Source organism: Erythrolamprus reginae, chromosome 1 (genome assembly GCF_031021105.1).
Source record: "Erythrolamprus reginae isolate rEryReg1 chromosome 1, rEryReg1.hap1, whole genome shotgun sequence".
NCBI lineage: Eukaryota > Metazoa > Chordata > Lepidosauria > Squamata > Dipsadidae > Erythrolamprus > Erythrolamprus reginae.
Window position 1 is genome coordinate 281297722 of NC_091950.1, and position 16958 is coordinate 281314679.

At 38.7% G+C, this 16958-nt stretch overlaps 1 protein-coding gene across 3 annotated transcripts in view; it reads left to right on the top strand.

Moving 5' to 3' along the window:
• Positions 1–489: 489 nt before the first annotated feature.
• MEI4 (meiotic double-stranded break formation protein 4) overlaps positions 490–16958 on the top strand; it is a 64902-nt gene continuing 48433 nt past the window's right edge. For 2 of the 3 annotated variants that reach the window (XM_070733111.1, XM_070733112.1), the window contains exons 1-3: positions 490–691; positions 12133–12378; positions 13638–14173. In XM_070733111.1, coding sequence (XP_070589212.1) covers positions 613–691; positions 12133–12378; positions 13638–14173 — 861 coding nt within the window. In that variant the 5' untranslated portion in view covers positions 490–612. The remainder of the gene's footprint in view (positions 692–12132; positions 12379–13637; positions 14174–16958) is intronic. The other variant, XM_070733113.1, reaches the window with a different exon arrangement.

Below are 16958 nucleotides of genomic sequence, written 5' to 3' on the forward strand. Positions count from 1 at the left end.
AATCAGACTTTCCACCGTGATTAGGAAGATTATTGCACCCTTGAAGAACACAATATCCACTAGAGATAGAGCCCCTAAATTTGCTCCCAGGAAGGTTACCCAGTTTACCATCAAGTGGAGCCCCACACGCGTGCATAACACACACACACATCCCGAAAATAAATACCCACTTTCTGCTGACGTTAATACATTATCTTATTGCTCTCAAAAGACCAGTGAGGTTTATTGAACGCATCTTACAGCTCCTCCCCCCCCCCCCCAAGCATTTGTCCCTCAAATTCAGGAGCCAGTAAGCCATTGGCTCGCTTTGGTTTTTAAGTGCAAACCCCGTCCCATTTATAAGCGCTTAATCACATTTTGGGGCGTTCATAACGGGCTTTTTAAAAAAGAAAACCTGCAGTTGCACGGAGTTTTAGCTAAACGCGGCGCAATCCCAACCATCCCAGCCGCCGCGGCGTCCTCAGCGGGCGGGCGCTTTTCTCCGCTGAGGCGCGTGGGGCCTTCGCGGGGCAGCGGCGTGGTTTGTCTCGGGCCTACGTGGAGCGCTTGCGGTGGCGCAAGCAGCGCCGAGATAAGCAAGGGTGTGTGTGTGTGTGAAGCTTGCGGAATGGCATGGAGGTCCCAGCTTTTCCCTGGATGAAAGGCAGCGGCCCTACAGAGAGCCTGCCGGCTGCAGGACGACGGCCTGCAGGTGAGCGGGCAGGGCTGCTGAAAAGTGAAAAGCCCGAGTAGATGGCGGTATGCCCGGTTGCTGCTGCTTCTGCCACGAAATAATGCAGAGATGCCTGGCCTCGTGGTCAAACCCAGCGCCTTTGAAATGTCCCCAAATAATCCCAGTTCGAAATTAATTTATGTGAAATTCGCTGTCTTCCAGCGCACATTTGGGCAGCCGTCCAGAATCCTTAGGGAGTTGGGCGGCATATAAATCAAATTTTAAAAAATTAATAGTTAAAATAAATTTAAGTGGAAAAATAGTTTCTCGGGTCAGTCAGAAGGCAGAAAACCACGCGCGCGCGCGCACACACACACACCGATTAAATTATGTTATTCTGCAGGGCTTGAGGTGATTAAAAGAAGCGTTCTTGGCCTAAAGCCGTTTTCCCTTCCTTGCTAATTGTAATTCTGTCAGTAGAACTAGGCCACTGACTGACAGCTGTCCTGACTGGTTTAATGTAGGACAGGATAGGAAATTCCTTGGGCTTGTTTCAACCATCAATCACTTTCATCAACCTGGAGCAGTGCAAATGGGGGTGAACACTTAGAATTGACTGTTCGGACCTGTCCTATTATATTTGCAGCAGGTTGTGTGAGGTAAAGTGAGAGTATCCCAATACTGGTGTTTGGCGCAACTCTTATTCAGTAGAGATACCGTTATCTCTACTGGTATTAATTGTTTAATTTAATTAAATTAATCTGTTTAATTTATTTAATTTAATTTATTAAATTTATAAGCCGCCCAACTCCTTGCGGATTCTGGGCAGAGTTGAGCCCCAAATTTATGTTGCTAAGTGAGAAATTTGTTAAGGGAGTTTTGCCCCACTTTATGACCTTTCTTGTCCCAGTTGTTAAGCGAATCACTGCACTTGTTAAATTAGCAACATGGTTATTAAAGTAATCTGGCTTCCCCATGAACTTTGCTTGTCAGAAGGTCACAAAAGGGGGTCACGTGACCCTGGGATACTGCAACTGTCATAAATATGAAGCAATTGTCAAGTATCTGAATGTAAATCATGTAACCATGGGGTTACTGCAACAGTCATAAGTATAAAAAACAGTCATAAGTCACTTTTTTTTCAGTGCCGTTTTAACTTTGAAAGATCACTAAATGAATTGTAAGTCGAGGACTACCTGTATTGTGATTTGACAGCCAGGCTGTTTCTGAAGAGACTAGCTTTGTTTTGTTTTTTTACATTCTCGTTATGTTAGGAAGTGCATCAAGCTTATAGTTCCAAAAATAGGATTTCAATGATGGTGACATCCAATTGATCAGTCAGATAAACAATAAAACTAATCAACTGAAAAAAATGTCATGATTCATTGATGGAACATTTATAGATGCACTGTAATATTTAATTAATACTTATAAAATGATAAACACAAGTTTAAACAAGGCATTCTCCTCCAAAGACCAAAATATACAAAATTACTCTTGTTGCTCTTGAGTGCAAGACACTTTTTCCTATTAGCGTGAATGATGTCCTCATCCTAGAATAGAATAGAATTTAATTGAATTGCATTTTCTTGGCCAAATGTGATTAGACATACAAGGAATTTGTCTTGATGCATATGCTGTCAGTGTATATAAAAGAAAAGATAAGTTCATCAAGAATCATAAGGCACAACACTTAATGATAATCCAGGTACAAATAAGCAATCAAATCATATTAGGAATCAGTCAATATAAATTGTAAGGATACAAGCAACAAAGTTACAGTCTTACAATCATTCGTGGGAGGAGATGGGTGATGGGAACGATGAGGAGATTAATAGTAGTGAAGGTTTAGTAAATAATTTGACAGTGTTGAGGGGATTATTTGTTTAGCAGAGTGGTGTTTGGGGGAAAAACTTCTTGTGTCTAGTTGTTCTGGTGTGCAGTGCTCTATAGCATCATTTTGAGGATAGGAGTTGAAGCAGTTTGTGTCCAGTATATGAAGTGTCTAAAAATATTTTCACAGCCCTCTTTTTGACTTGTGCAGTATACAGGTCCTCAATGGAAGGCAGGTTGATAGCAATGTCTTTTTCTGCAGTTCTGATTATCTTCTGAAGTCTGTGTCAATCTTGTTGGTTGCAGAACCAAACCAGACAGTTATAGAGGTGCAGATTATAGACCCAGTAATTCTTCTGTAGAACTGTATCAGCAGATTCTTGGGCAGTTTGAACTTCCTGAGTTTTTGCAGAAAGAACATTCTTTGTTTTGGGTTTTTTTAAATGACATTTTTGATGTTAGGTGTCCATTTCAGATCTTGCAATATAGTTGAACCTAGAAATTTGAAGGTCTCTACTGTTGATACTGTGTTGTCTAGTATTGTAGGAGGGGAAAGTATGGGCGGGTTTCTCCTAAAGTCTACTATCCTTTCTAGGGTTTTGAGTGTATTCAGTTCCAGATTGTTCCGGTCGCACCACAAGGTTAGTTGCTTCACCTCCTGTCTGTATGCAGATTCATCATTGTCTCAAATGAGTCCAATCACTGTTGTGTCCTCTGCAAACTTCAGTAGTTTAAAAGATGGGTCATTAGAAATGTGGTCATTGGTATGTATAGAGAGAAGAAAAATGGAGATAGGATACAGCCTTTGTGTGTGGGGGGGTATGCTAATTGTACAGTGATCTGATATGATTCTGCTTAGCTTCACCTGCTACTTCCTGTTCTTAGGAAGGTTATGATCCATTTACAAGTGTGTTCAGGTACCACTAACTGGTTCAGCTTAGAAGAGTGTCTGGACTGATGGTATTGAATGCAGAACTAAAGTCTACAAGGAGGACCCTTTGGGTCTTTGAAGATTCAAGATGTTGTAGGATGTAGTGCAGAATTGTATTAACAGCAGCATATGTTGATCTGTTTGCTCAGTATGCAAATTGCAGGGGGTCTAACAATGGATCTGTGATGTTTTTCAAATGGGACATCACTAACCTTTCAAAGGTTTTCATAACTACAGATGTTAGAGCAACTGATCTTAAGTCATTCAGTTCCTTGATGGTGGGATTCTTCAGCACTGGGATGATAGAGCATTTGAAGCAAGAAGGAACATAGCACATCTCTAGTGATTTATTGAAGATTCAGGTGAAGATGGGGCCAATTCGTCAGCACAGACTTTTAAGCAAGAAGGAGTTATCTTGTCTGGACCTGGAGCTTTTCCTGGCTTTTGTCTGTGAAATAAGACATACTTCCTTTTCTGTTATCACCAGGGGTTGTGAACCCTATAGTGTGGGGTCAGTTGCAGGAGGCTTGCCTGTTGTTGGTGTGTCTAAGATGTGTTGTGGTTCCGTCTGAGGCCCCTCAGGGAACGGCTGATCTTCTGTCGGTTTCCAGCTCAGAGGGAGAGGCTGAGGAACAGGAGGTGCAGACAGACGAGGAGGAGGAATCCCAGGCTGAAGAAGAGGGAGGACAGCCAGAGTCCCACCAGGGGGAGCTCTCCCCAGCAAGCAGCCTGGATTCCTTAGAATTATGCACAAGCCATAATTGATCTGCGACAAAGAAGAGCTACTCAGAGAAGAAATCAATTGGCTAAGTACTTTCAGCATTAAAGAGGCAACAGCTGGGTTTGGGTGTGGTGCTCTTGGGAAAGGCTAAAAGGCAGACCTACCCTTCCTGGCTTGTGGAGTTTTATCTTTGAGAGTCGTGGGACCTGGCTGTGAACTTTGGCGTTTTGGGAATCCTGGTTTCTGCCTTTGACTATTGAAACCTTGGGGGGGGGGGGGTGCCAGCAAGAAGCTTGCTGTATTGTCTGGACATCAGGACTCTGCTGTAACGTATTATAGCCTGTCTGTTGGGAAGAACAGGTTTTCCTCTGTGTTTATTTTTTCCAGCTATAAAATACTTTTGGCTTTTACCAGAGTGTCTGGCTGTTTTTTCCAGTTGGTGTTGAGGTCTGGGGGAACCCAGACAGAACAAGATGGGGTTTTTTGGAGATAAGTGGCTATAGTTTCTTTTCAAACATGCAGTAAAACATGTTCAAGTCATCTGCCAGTTGCTGATTTCCTTCAGCCTGGGAAGGTGGTTTACCGTAACTAGTGATATTTTTAAGAGTTTCCTACATGCTTGCTGGTTCATTTGTTGAGAACTGATTCCTTAGCTTTTTAGAGTAGCTTCTTTTTGCAGCTCTGATCTCCCTTGTTAATACATTTCTGGCCTGATTATTCAGCATTTTATCACCTTTTCTATAGGCTTCCTCTTTGGAATGACATAGCTGCTTAAATTGAGCTGTGAACCAAGGTTTGTTGTTGCTGTATATTTGTAAGTTCCTGGTCTATACATATAGGTCTTCACATAAGCTGACATATGATGTTACAGTATCTGAGTTCATCCAGGTCTGCCGAGGTATCTTCAAAAATATTCCAATCAGTACAGTCAAAGCAAGCCTGGAGCTTTAACTTTGTCTCCTCAGTCCAAGTCTTCACTGATTTAATTATTGGTTTTGTGGTTTTAAGACTTTGCCTGTTAGCAGGTAAAAAGTGAATCATGCAATGATTCCATGGGTGATTGTGAAAAAGACCGATAAGCATTTTTTAGTGTTGTATAGCAGTGGTCTAAAGTATTCTTGCCTCTAGTGGAACAGTTGATATGCTAAAAGTATTTTAGTAGCTCTTTCCTTAAGTTTACCTTGTTTAAATCTCCCAAAATAATGGCCAGTGAATCGGGGTATTTGGCTTTAGCCTCCATAAACTGATCAGCCAGAGTTCTTAATGCCTTGTTTACACAGGCTTGTGGAGGAATATACCCCATAATTAGTAGAAATCAAGTAAACTCTTGAGGAAAATAAAAAGGGTTGCAGTTGATAAATAAGGACTCCAAAAGCAACATGAGAAAATATTATTTTACTGAAAGAGTAGAAGATCCTTGGAACAAACTTCCAGCAGACGTGGTTGGTAAATCCACAGTAACTAAATTTAAACATGCCTGGGATAAACATATATCCATCCTAAGATAAAATACAGGAAATAGTATAAGGGCAGACTAGATGGACCATGAGGTCTTTTTCTGCTGTCAGTCTTCTATGTTTCTATGTTTCTAGATTTCATCACAGAATTTTTGTATTATAGTTATGTCCTCAGATCAACTGTCCCCGATAATTCTACAATCCCGTCTAGTATAAGTATCATGGGATAGAAGTATGATTTTCAGAGCTTTGATCTTTGTTAAAAACCTACCTGGATTAAGTGTTATTTCTGAAATTTTCATAATTAAAAATATCTATTAGAAACTTGATATAGGTAAAAGTACAATAGCTAATCATCAGGTAATACAAAGGACTTTTAGTTTTTAAATGAGCTCACATTTATGCTAACATTTTTATATTTATTTGTGTTTGATGTAGGAATCATATCTTAATGCTAGTATGGTTATGATGAAATAGACTCTCTGTGCTCCTTATCAGCTGCTTTATCATTGAAGTTGAGTTACTGTTCACTTAATCTAAATTCCCTTAATATTCTCATGAGACAGTACTGAAGAGGCTTATTCTTCTAGCAAGGAAATGAGATTGGGAGGTGAGGTTAATGGGTTGAAAGTTCAAGAAGATATATATGTATGTATGTATGTATGTATGTATGTATGTATGTATGTATGTATGTATGTATGTATGTTATACCAATCTTATACATTTCAAGTACACTATCATGAAGCTGATCAATTAAAGCTTTAAATTTGCCATTCCCTCCCTTCTAGGGCTAGGAGAGTTGACTGACCCAAGATTCACCCAGCTGCCTTTGTGCTTGAGGCAGGACTAGAATTCACAATCTTCCAGTTTCTAGCTTGTTGCCTTAATCACTGAACCAACATAGCTCTAAATTGTAATTTTTGAGCAAAAAAATTATCTGCTTGTTCTATCTACCCTGTCTTTTCTGCTGCATCCCTACCAGTGCCTTAAAATACTATGATTTCTCTTGAAACCTGGTTTTTTAAAAATAAACAGCACAAGTTAATTAATTATGTAAGTTTTTCTTCTCTTGCCAAAGAAAGCACAATTCCTGCTACTGATTACTTTGGCTGTGGAGCCCTAATGAGTGGGAGTGATTTTTCCCTTGTCATAATTATGTCAACAACTTACAACATTTTTTTGAAAGAGAGAAAAATATAACAAGGCTATAATTCTTCATGGATGGGGAAATCACATGTACCATATATTAGTACTAATTTTATACCATCTCCCTCCTGGGAGAATACCTAAACGTTATCCAAGGACAAATGACATCTGTTTCACACTGCAGACAATTTCTTGAGATCCTGAATTTTGCTGATTTAACTTTAAGCATCTAGAATCATTTTGTGTCCAGCTATGAATCATAAAGTTTTTCCAGTGATGGTAGGTTTTTCTTTATTGATATATTCTTTGCTTCCTGTTGTCACTGAAAGTTAGTTCAGTTTTCAGAATGTACTCTTATTCTTGCTCTCTCAACAGCTTAATATGATTAATATAGAACACCACAAGTATTTTCCAGGCCCCAGAGTATGCATATTTTTAGGAGCAAAATTACATCATTAAGTTTGCAGATACTCAAGATGCCAATTTCACCTTTTGACAAATCCAAATTTTCCCATGCAAAATTGGAACCTGGCCCTCCTACTGAATTTTTGTTACATGGCCCTTCTTTGCTACACAAAGCCTGATGCAGCCCTTAAGCTAATAAAAGTTGGTCATCATCTATCATAGCATGTAGCATAAGCCTATTTTCCCACAAAGAAAACCAGAAGGAAAAGGAAATACATGTTTTAGCCACAATTCCTCATATCACTCTTTCTTCTGCATGTAAGTTTAATCAGGAACTTTACCAATATTTCCCAATCTAGAATAAATGATAGTTATGTTTCAAGTAGCTATGCTTTAGTATCATAAGTATGCTTTATTTTTTGTCAAGGCTATATTTCAGTTGTGTAAAATGTTACAGTATATTTCCCTAGTTCTGACATCTACAGTCTGTATACATCATTGTACATAATGTTCTTGAGTATTGTGTCATGAGTGCTGATTTCCCATTCCCCTCATTACTTTTTGTGACACTTAGTAACTTCTGTATTTAATAACATATAGGCTGTGCCTTTGTATCATTCTACTAATTCGCCACTCACTGACATTGTGGTGTACTCTTAAGAAAAGAGGGGCCATTCCTTTTCCTCCTACTCCCCTTTATCTTTCCACACAGACATACAACTCACAGGAATTTATCTTTATTTTCTTTTATTGGGTTTCTTAAACTTTATGTGCTTTCTTTATCTTATATACATTTAGATCTATAGTAAATGTACTACATTTTTATGAGACTAATTGGGGCCCTCATTCCTCCACTTTACATAAAAATTGCATATAGGTTATCTTTCAAGGGAGAGGATAATATCATCCAGATAAGCAGAAGGGTAAGCCATTTGAAAGTTGCCCTTTGAAGTCCTTTCCTCCTGAGTTTAAGATTATGTGGGTAAACTTAATATAATAATTCTTGGCTGAAATGGCATTACCCACCATGCAGCAAGATTAAATTCTTAGATGCTGGCATGTGCAGAAGTAGCTTCATCTATATTGGTGAAAGCACTAAATGAAAAGTGGCACCTATTTTAATGTTTTTAATTTAAAATTAACCTTATTTGAAATAAAATAGTAAGCTCAGCTAGTCATTTCCATTCAGTTGTAGTATTGATGGATTAATGCTTCTTAAACTGTGGTGATTTGAGCATATTCTAAAGATAAGAGCTGTGGTGGTGCAGTAGTTAGAATGCAATAATGCGGGCTACATTTGTATTAAGAATAGGAGAAGCCTCTTTTTCCTCATCACTGCTATGTGGTGCTGGAGGTTCCAAAGGCCCTGGATGAACCTCTGCCTCTGGCACCAAGTTCTTGCCAGCCTCCTCACTATCTGACTCAGGTGCCAGCTGCACAGGTCAAGTTGGTTGCTTCTCAAACAGGATCCACTATCAGCTGCACGGGCTGCTGGCAGGCCACAGCACTTGCTTTGGGCACTCAGTCCAGAAAAGGTTAGCCATCACTGCCCTAGACAATAGTCTACTAATAAATCAGAACTTACATCTTCTCCCAACCCTATTGTCCCTATTTTCTGCATGAAATCCACAAAATACGACATATTAACTTTGTTTTCAGAAAATTGTTAGGCCAGTACCACCTCCCAATTTAGGGTCCCAAAGTACAGGAGAAACAGTTGCTGATGGAAATTTATATTGACTCACTAATATGCAGCCTCGTGGTTGGAGGAAAGCCTGTTAAACTGGCCGTCTGTATGTGCCCTTGTATTTCAAAATAGGATCAACAAATATGTTTGTAAATTTGGGACTCATTCTCTTTTGTGGTCCCTATGATTTAACAAAAACATTGGGTTGGTTTCAGAGTTGTAGGCACATTTTGTAGGCATATTCTTCATCATATTCTGACTTGGTTTGGCTGGTTCTCCAAAATCTGTCAGAACCTGCTGAATTTCATCCCTGATGCAAATACAAGAAGAGTAATAGATACCACTTTGGTGGGGAGGTAGTTATGCAAGCCACATGACTATGGAGGTGTCTTAGGCTTCCTCACTAGGAAACAGATGATCACCGACCGCCTTCTAGATTTGAACACAACTGGACAGGGAAAATCTTTACCTTTTTTAAAATGGGAGAATATAGAAATTAGCATTACTTGTAAAATTATTATATTTACCCAAAAGGAAGACAGTCCTACATTTAAATCAACCCTCCAAAACAGAAGAGTGACAGGGATAACAGGGATAAACCAAAACACAAATCTTATCTGATCTAATGCCATGCTTTTTTATTTTGTCTCATTTTCATAGAGTTCCTTTTTCATTAAGAGATAATATCTCTCTTTCAGACATACCATCTTCCTTTAAATAAGACCCTGATTTAGGCAATTAATTCACCTCTAGTACTCACTTTGTCTCTAGTACTCAATGAGTATGGTTGCTTGCAAATTTACTGTCTTCCATTAAACATACTCCGCTACAAAGATAATTATTTGAAAAGATAATCTTTTCAAGCAAATGTTGTAATTTATTTGTTAAAAGCCAACAGACCTCCAACAATTATAAATATACACAAAATATCCATCATTTCAAGCAGTTGTTCATAAACTACTTATTTTGTAATGTATAGTAGCTATTAAAGTTTTGTGTTTTGAAAATTATTCAGACGTTGTTTGAATCTCATGTGAATACAGTATCTCCACTTTAAATTAAAGCACTCAAATCTTTTTTTCAGGCTTCTACTTGACCCTGAGAAGGATTGGTACTCCTCTAATGATTAAAATAATTAAAGTAAACTATAATAGAGTTCTAAAAGCAAAGGAATCTGCTTTCAGACAGGGAAAAAATGAAAATAAATGAGACATGCTGTGCTCACATGAGATCCAAAGCAATTTATCCAAATTATCTTCATAACAGGCATAGCCTTATTATACTGTATATTGTTTGCAATGCTGTTCATTTATATAGTTGAAATCCAAAATTGATTAGTTCCCCTACCCAACCCTGAATTAAAGGTCTTTAGAGAGAAACGTTAGCAACCAGGAATTGGGTGCTGGGTTGGATCTGGAAGAACTCTCAGAAAAGGCAATTTTTATTCATTGATTATTAATTGGGGTTAAGGACTAGAATTCATCTTTCAACTAAAATCTATTTAAACAGCAACAATCTAGAATGATTATGGATTCAGCTGTTTACACAACCACTGCCTGAACCAGTGGCTTCACATCAGATAAAACATAAAGATTATCTTGTTAGGCTTGACAGTTCAATGTTTTTAAAGTTCTCAGTCTACTTACCCATCTGGAATTTCTTGGTTCAAGAACTAGCCAAAGTCAGCCCTGATTTACCTTTTTTAAAATGTAATGCTCATGCTGTGGATGCATGTCAGGAATCTCTCCTATATATGGCCTTTACTCAGCTATCTGAGAAATTTATGGGAGGGGAAAATTTATGGGTAGTTGGTAAAAAGACAAAATTGTAAATACAGGATCAGCATTTGAAGAATTTGAATTTTGAGATAGCATTGAATATCAACCTTTAGAGTAATTCTTAGTTTGGTCTTCCTCATATTAAGTTTCAAAGGAGCTTAATATAGAGGGAAGTTCTACCCCAAATTATTGATAAGGCCATTTTATGTTCCAGCCACTGCATACAAGGTCTAGGCATAGATTTTAAATTTTAATCAATAGAATGCATTTGTACACTAACAAATATACAGTACATAGACAGTATCTGATGAGGTAAAACTATTTAACAACACCGACAATACTGCTGCCCTACAAAGTGACCTTGACTATGTATCAGAATGGTCAAACAATTGTCAACTCCAAATCTCAACTAACAAATGCTCTGTCTTATACATTGGCAACAAAAATCTAAACTCACAGATGACCCTCACTCTGTCAAGGACCTAGGTGTACTCATTTCAAATGATCTAAGCCCCAGAGCTCTCTGTAATAGCTTTGCCAAAAAAGCATTAAGAATTATGGACCTAATTTTGTGAATCTTCTTCTCCAGTAATACTGTACTGCTAACTAGGGTATAGAAAGCCTTTGCCAGACCAATCTTCAAATACAGCTTGTCTGCCTGGAATCCACACTATATATCGGACATTAATACAATTGAGCCGTTTCAGGGATATTTCATGAGAAGTGTACTCCACTCCTCTGCACACAATAGAATCCCTTATGCCACCAGGCTTGAAATTTTGGGCTTAGGTAACCTTGAACTTTGCTGCTTATGGTCTGACCTAAGCATATTACACAAAATTGTCTGCTGCAATGTCCTACCTGTCAACGACTACTTCAGCTTTAATTGCAATAATACAGGGCAAACAATAGATACAAATTCAAGGTAAAGCGCTCCAAACTTGACTGGAGAAAATATGACTTCAGCAATACAGTGGTTAATGCCTGGAATGCTTTACCTGACACTGTTGTTTCTTCCTTAAACCCCCATAGCTTCAACCTTAAAATTGTCGACCGTGGACCTCACACCACTCTTAAGAGGTCTGTAAGGTAGCATGCATTAGCGCACCAGCGTACCTACAGTCCCTGTCCTACTGTCCCCATTTATTTGTACTCATTTCATGTGCAAAGTGTCCATGTTTATATGTATACCTGTTATCTCGTACATGTTTTGACAAAGTAAATAAAGCAAATAAAATAAATAAATGAAACCAGGTCCTATGCTAACCAGGTTAGCGTAGTATAAGAATCCTTTGATTCATATTCTCATTTTCAAACTTTGAAACTACAATTTGTTTTTGACAGCATGTCATTGCAATTTGTAAATATTTAATTTTACTTGTATTGGATGGTTGAATCTTTTGATTAATATAAACCTTGCCAGAGCTAGAATATTTCCTTTAGATCATTGAATAAATAAATCATAAAGCAACTTTTTAATTGGGAAGAAATACCTAATATGGCTTTGCTTTCATTCTAACAGACATAAAAGATAAAGAAGATGCAACATGGTATTTCAAAACATTGCAGTTGGCACTGGCTTTAGCAATTATCCGTTCCAAGCCACTAGATAAAAGCAGCAAAGAATATGCAGTGCACCTGGCCAATACAGTATCTGAACAGGATTCTAAATGGAAAATGAGAGTTGAAGCATTAGAAATGGAAGTTCTTTATTTAAGGCAACAACTTCTTTTGAATAAATGTTTTTCTGGAATCAGTGTAAAAAACAGTAAGTTTCAAATGTATTTCTAGTAATTATCTCTTTAAAAGTAAGTGTGTTATTCATATATTTGGGAAATTATAAATTGCCTTGCCATTAGTATTTGAGCTTAAAATGAAGCCAAACGGAATAGACAGCCAGCATGGAAGACTGATGAGTTGCCCAAAACTCTTGCTGGCTTCACTTCCTTTTGGACAGTAAAAGGCTGCAAACTCCTTTAGATTTTGGGATCACAATCTGTGTATGGACCCCTGAAGCCTTGCATGTACATTCCAGAGTTTTTCCAAAAAGTAGCTACAGAATTTTAATTTCATATATAATAGAAGATGGTTACCATTAAACCTATGATTATATCAATTAAATTAAATAGGTCAAGAAAGAATAGAATAGAATAGAATAGAATAGAAAAAATAAATAGAATTCTTTATTGGCCAAGTGTTATTGGATGCACAAGGAATTTGTCTTCTGTGGATAAGTTCTTATCACAAAAGTGATAAGTGATCATAATGATGATCATAGTCATCATAAATACATTCACCTGAATCATAAGACACAACACTTAATGATAGTCATAGGATACTAAATAAGCAATCAGTATATATGTTTATTTGATTAGCCACATCTTTGAATTCACATAACTGTCCTAAAAGTCAGCCCGGTTTTGGTAATAATACACACCAGGTGGCTCCTCTTATCTGTGATCAGGTCACAGCTAGCCAAAAGCCTGGTACTCTGAACTTGTGTGGACTGAGAGATAGGGTTAAGAGCAAGGTCTAAGACAGTGATGGTGAACCTATGGCATGTGGAGCCATATCAGTGGGCATATGCATGTGCATGCAAACCAGCTGATTTTTGGGCCTTCTGGGACCACTGGGAGTTGGGTAGCAGCTTGTTTCAGGCTCCATAGCGGGTGGGGAAGGCCTGTTTTTTGCTCTCTCCAAGCTTTCTAGGAGCTGGGCGTGGTGAAAATAGGTTTCCCCCTTCCCCCCAAGGCCCTCTGGAGGCCAGAAATGACCCGATTCCCAACTTGAACCTCTGCCTCTGGAGGTCCTGCCAGCCTGCATTGCTTTGTCGATGGGACCCAGAGGAGGCCAACTGTGTGAGCTCATTGGTCTCTGGGAAGCTTAATGTAATACCTTTAGGAAATTTTGAAGCCTAATGTAATACCTTTAGGAAATGTTCACTCCCCTCTCAGGTCTCTTGATTTAGAGTCCAGTTCTCCATCCATTGTAATATACTGACTGTCTAGTTTTCTTCTTGTCTTTCAGGGATTCTGCCACTTACAGGCCAGTGTGTGGCAGGTTCTAATGCAACAGAGTGCAGCGACCTTTTTGAAGACTCTGGATGTAATGTCTCAAGTGATTGTACAGAAAACCTGCCTAGTTTAAGCCTCAGGGGACAGGATTTCAACAGTTTGGGCCCTCCCATTTTGTCAAATATACTTCCCACATTGACTTCCAGCAAGAATCAATCTGTGATACTGCATATGCAGTTCCTACAACATTTCATTGAACTAAGAAATCTGGCAGAGTCCAATAGTGCAAAAATAGATTTGATGAAACTTGGAAGGGATTGCTCCGTGGTGTCCAATTCTTTTTCCCAGTTACTCGATGGCCTGGTTACATCATATAACCTTCCTGAACAACCCTTTCCAGATTTTATGGCTCAGGCTGTTTTTGTCATAGCTAAATTATTAAATGATGCTGATTTTTCTTGTCGGATATTGGGAAGGTGTTTTAAAAAGTTGGAAGACTCTGTGGAAAGACTTGTACTAATTATTTTAAACAGCAGCTATCTCAACAGAGTAAGTAAAATACATTCCAGGAATTACTGTATTTTTAAGTTTGCAAGAATAATGACCATTCAGTTGTCTGATGCTTACTTATGTGATGTTAAACATTTTACATTGCTGGAAATTCTGAGCTTCCAGCCTTTTGCATGAATGAGAGCATGTAAGGCAATGAGTTTGTAAATAGTATACAACCCATATATAACTGAATCATGCACATCAACATTTACTGTTTAATGGACAGCCTATATTTATAGCGGGTGTAGAATCTATTGACAGAACCAGTCTGAGGAAACTTATGATTTTCTTGTTAAGTCATAATGAGATTAATCTAGCATTGTTTCTGGACAGCTACCTTAAGATACCCTGGGAATTGAATGTAAATCTTCAGTTTAAAAATTATCACTGTCAGCTTGTTATAATCGCAAGTTTCCAAGCTCCTCCTCACTGGGAATTGCCTCCCTAGGCAACCCATCACAAAGCTGCACAGGAACAAATTGTGCTACTTAAATGGGGATTTGTGGAGCCTGTGCAACTGAATTTATGGACTATAACCATTTTTATTAACACATTCCATCTGGGCAAAATGTATATACCTCATTGAAAGTTTGCTAACTATTGAGCAGAGTCCGCTTGTAAAAGTTATCTTTCGTAATAAAGAAGTGCTCTTGTTACATGCTCAAATGCTTTTTGATGGTTCTAGATGAAACTAGCAAGACATTCAGTGAGCAATCTGGCAATTTATAATCTGGTTTTAAAAACGCTCAAAAAGTACTCCATAAATGTTATGCATGCATTTTGAAGATTAGCCTGTGTCATCTAAATTCAAATATTTCATAGTGCAAGAGAATCCAGCTCTTTCCTACTAAATGAGCTCAAGGGGTGATAATATATCCAGGTCTGCTGTCTGATAAGGACGGAATTTCAGTGAATGTCAGCATTTGAAAATATTTTATAATTTAAGGGATATGTTGAAGTATAGTAAAAATCCCTGAAATATCCAGGTAGTGCAGTATTTATAGGTTTCCCCAGACTTTCCTGGGTAATTAAATTTAGTAATACATTGTTCAAGAGTAATTTCTTTGCAGTTCCAGAAAAAATAGCTCTTTTTTATATTAAATATGTACACATTGAAGTTGTAATAGTTAATACCATGATTTTCAACTCTTAGATAATACTGTAGTTGAAAACCCTATTAAGTGGGATGATGCTAATAATATTTAAGAAACTTTGAAAATGTAATTTATAGAACATTTTAAGTATATTTATTAATCTCAAATATAAAATTACCCAAACATAAAAGATATAAAGCATGGTACATATTCAAAGGTTTGCGCATTTTCCAGTCTAGGTTTTCTTGTTCAGCCAAAGTCCAGTTGATGATTCCAGCTGAGTAGCATATCACTGGAACTGTCCATGTATTAATGGCTTTAATTATGTTTCCAGCGTTCAGCTTTGATTTTAATATTTTGTGGACCCTCCTGATGTATTCCTTTTATGTTAACTCTTTGACTTTTCCATTCAGGAAGTTATCTGATTCCAATATGCCTAGGTATTTGTAACCATCATCTTTTGCTAATGCTTTCACTATGCTTCCATTTTACTGTTCTATTCCTCCTATTTTTCTTTCCTCACCTCATGGATAATATAGCACATTTTTTAAGTCTAAAGTTAATTTTTATGTCACTGTTGAATAATTGAACTGTGTTGAGAGGGGTGATTTTCATGAGGGAAAAGATGCAGCCACAAAACATTCTTTCGAGTGATTCAAGGCTATTGTATGCCCACCCACCTGGGCAGAAGCGGAAGGAGGACTTGCCACACTGGCATAATCTGAGTGAGCAACGTGACAAGTTTCTGAGTGAGGGACAAGGGATGTGAACTTTCAACTGGGTGGGAAACTCAGATTCAGGTTTCCCAGTGTTGGTGCCAGGATGGCTCCGGCAATAAATTGGAACTTTGAGGAGTACTTTGACTTGGATTCTGATTTAGTTTGGATGCTACCTGGAACCTTAACAAAACAGTGGACAGATGCCCATCTGGGCTTTAATTGACTTTGCCCCTTTGGCTTTTTGCTTCAGGACTGCAGCTTGGAGGTGGTAACCATTTTGTGTCAGGCCGACTGTCGTAGTAGGAGACTGTGGAAGCCATTTTATTCAACATCTCTCTGCTTTACAACACCTTTCTTGGCTCTCTGCTTGGGTGGGTAGTAGTTTGAGAGGAGTTTCAGCTGGACTCAACTTTTTTGTCATTGTCATTGGTGGCCTCTTTCAGCCTGGATCTGAGGTCGGGAGTCCATGGCTACGGTACACTCTCTGCCAGGAAACGGTGGCAGCTTTGCTACTGCATAAGACTGCCTCTTCCAGTTTGTGGTCTGAGCCCCATGGCATTAATACCTCTCGACTGACCAGAGGGGTTCAGGAGAGGGAGTCTCTGGTCAGTGTTTGGCTCCACTACTCCCTAATCACAATGGCAGTGGCGGTATGCATAAGACTGCCTGATTTAGTGGCGAGACTAGCGCATATAGTAGGGGGAGCTTCTTCCCTATTAGCTAATTGATCCTGATGACATCCACAGGATCCAGGCCCTAAAATCAAGGCTGTGGCAGGCCCTGGGCTCCATCCTGTAATCCAGGACAATCAGGAGTACTAAGATGCTGAACCTGCAGCGATGCTTGCAAGTGTGTCTGCCCTACTCTAACCAGGGTCAACAATGGAAGACAGTGGCGCAGGATCCAGCTGCTTGGCTGAGGAAGCCTGGTCTCCTCAGTCATCTGGCAAAGCCGGCAGAGATTCCACTA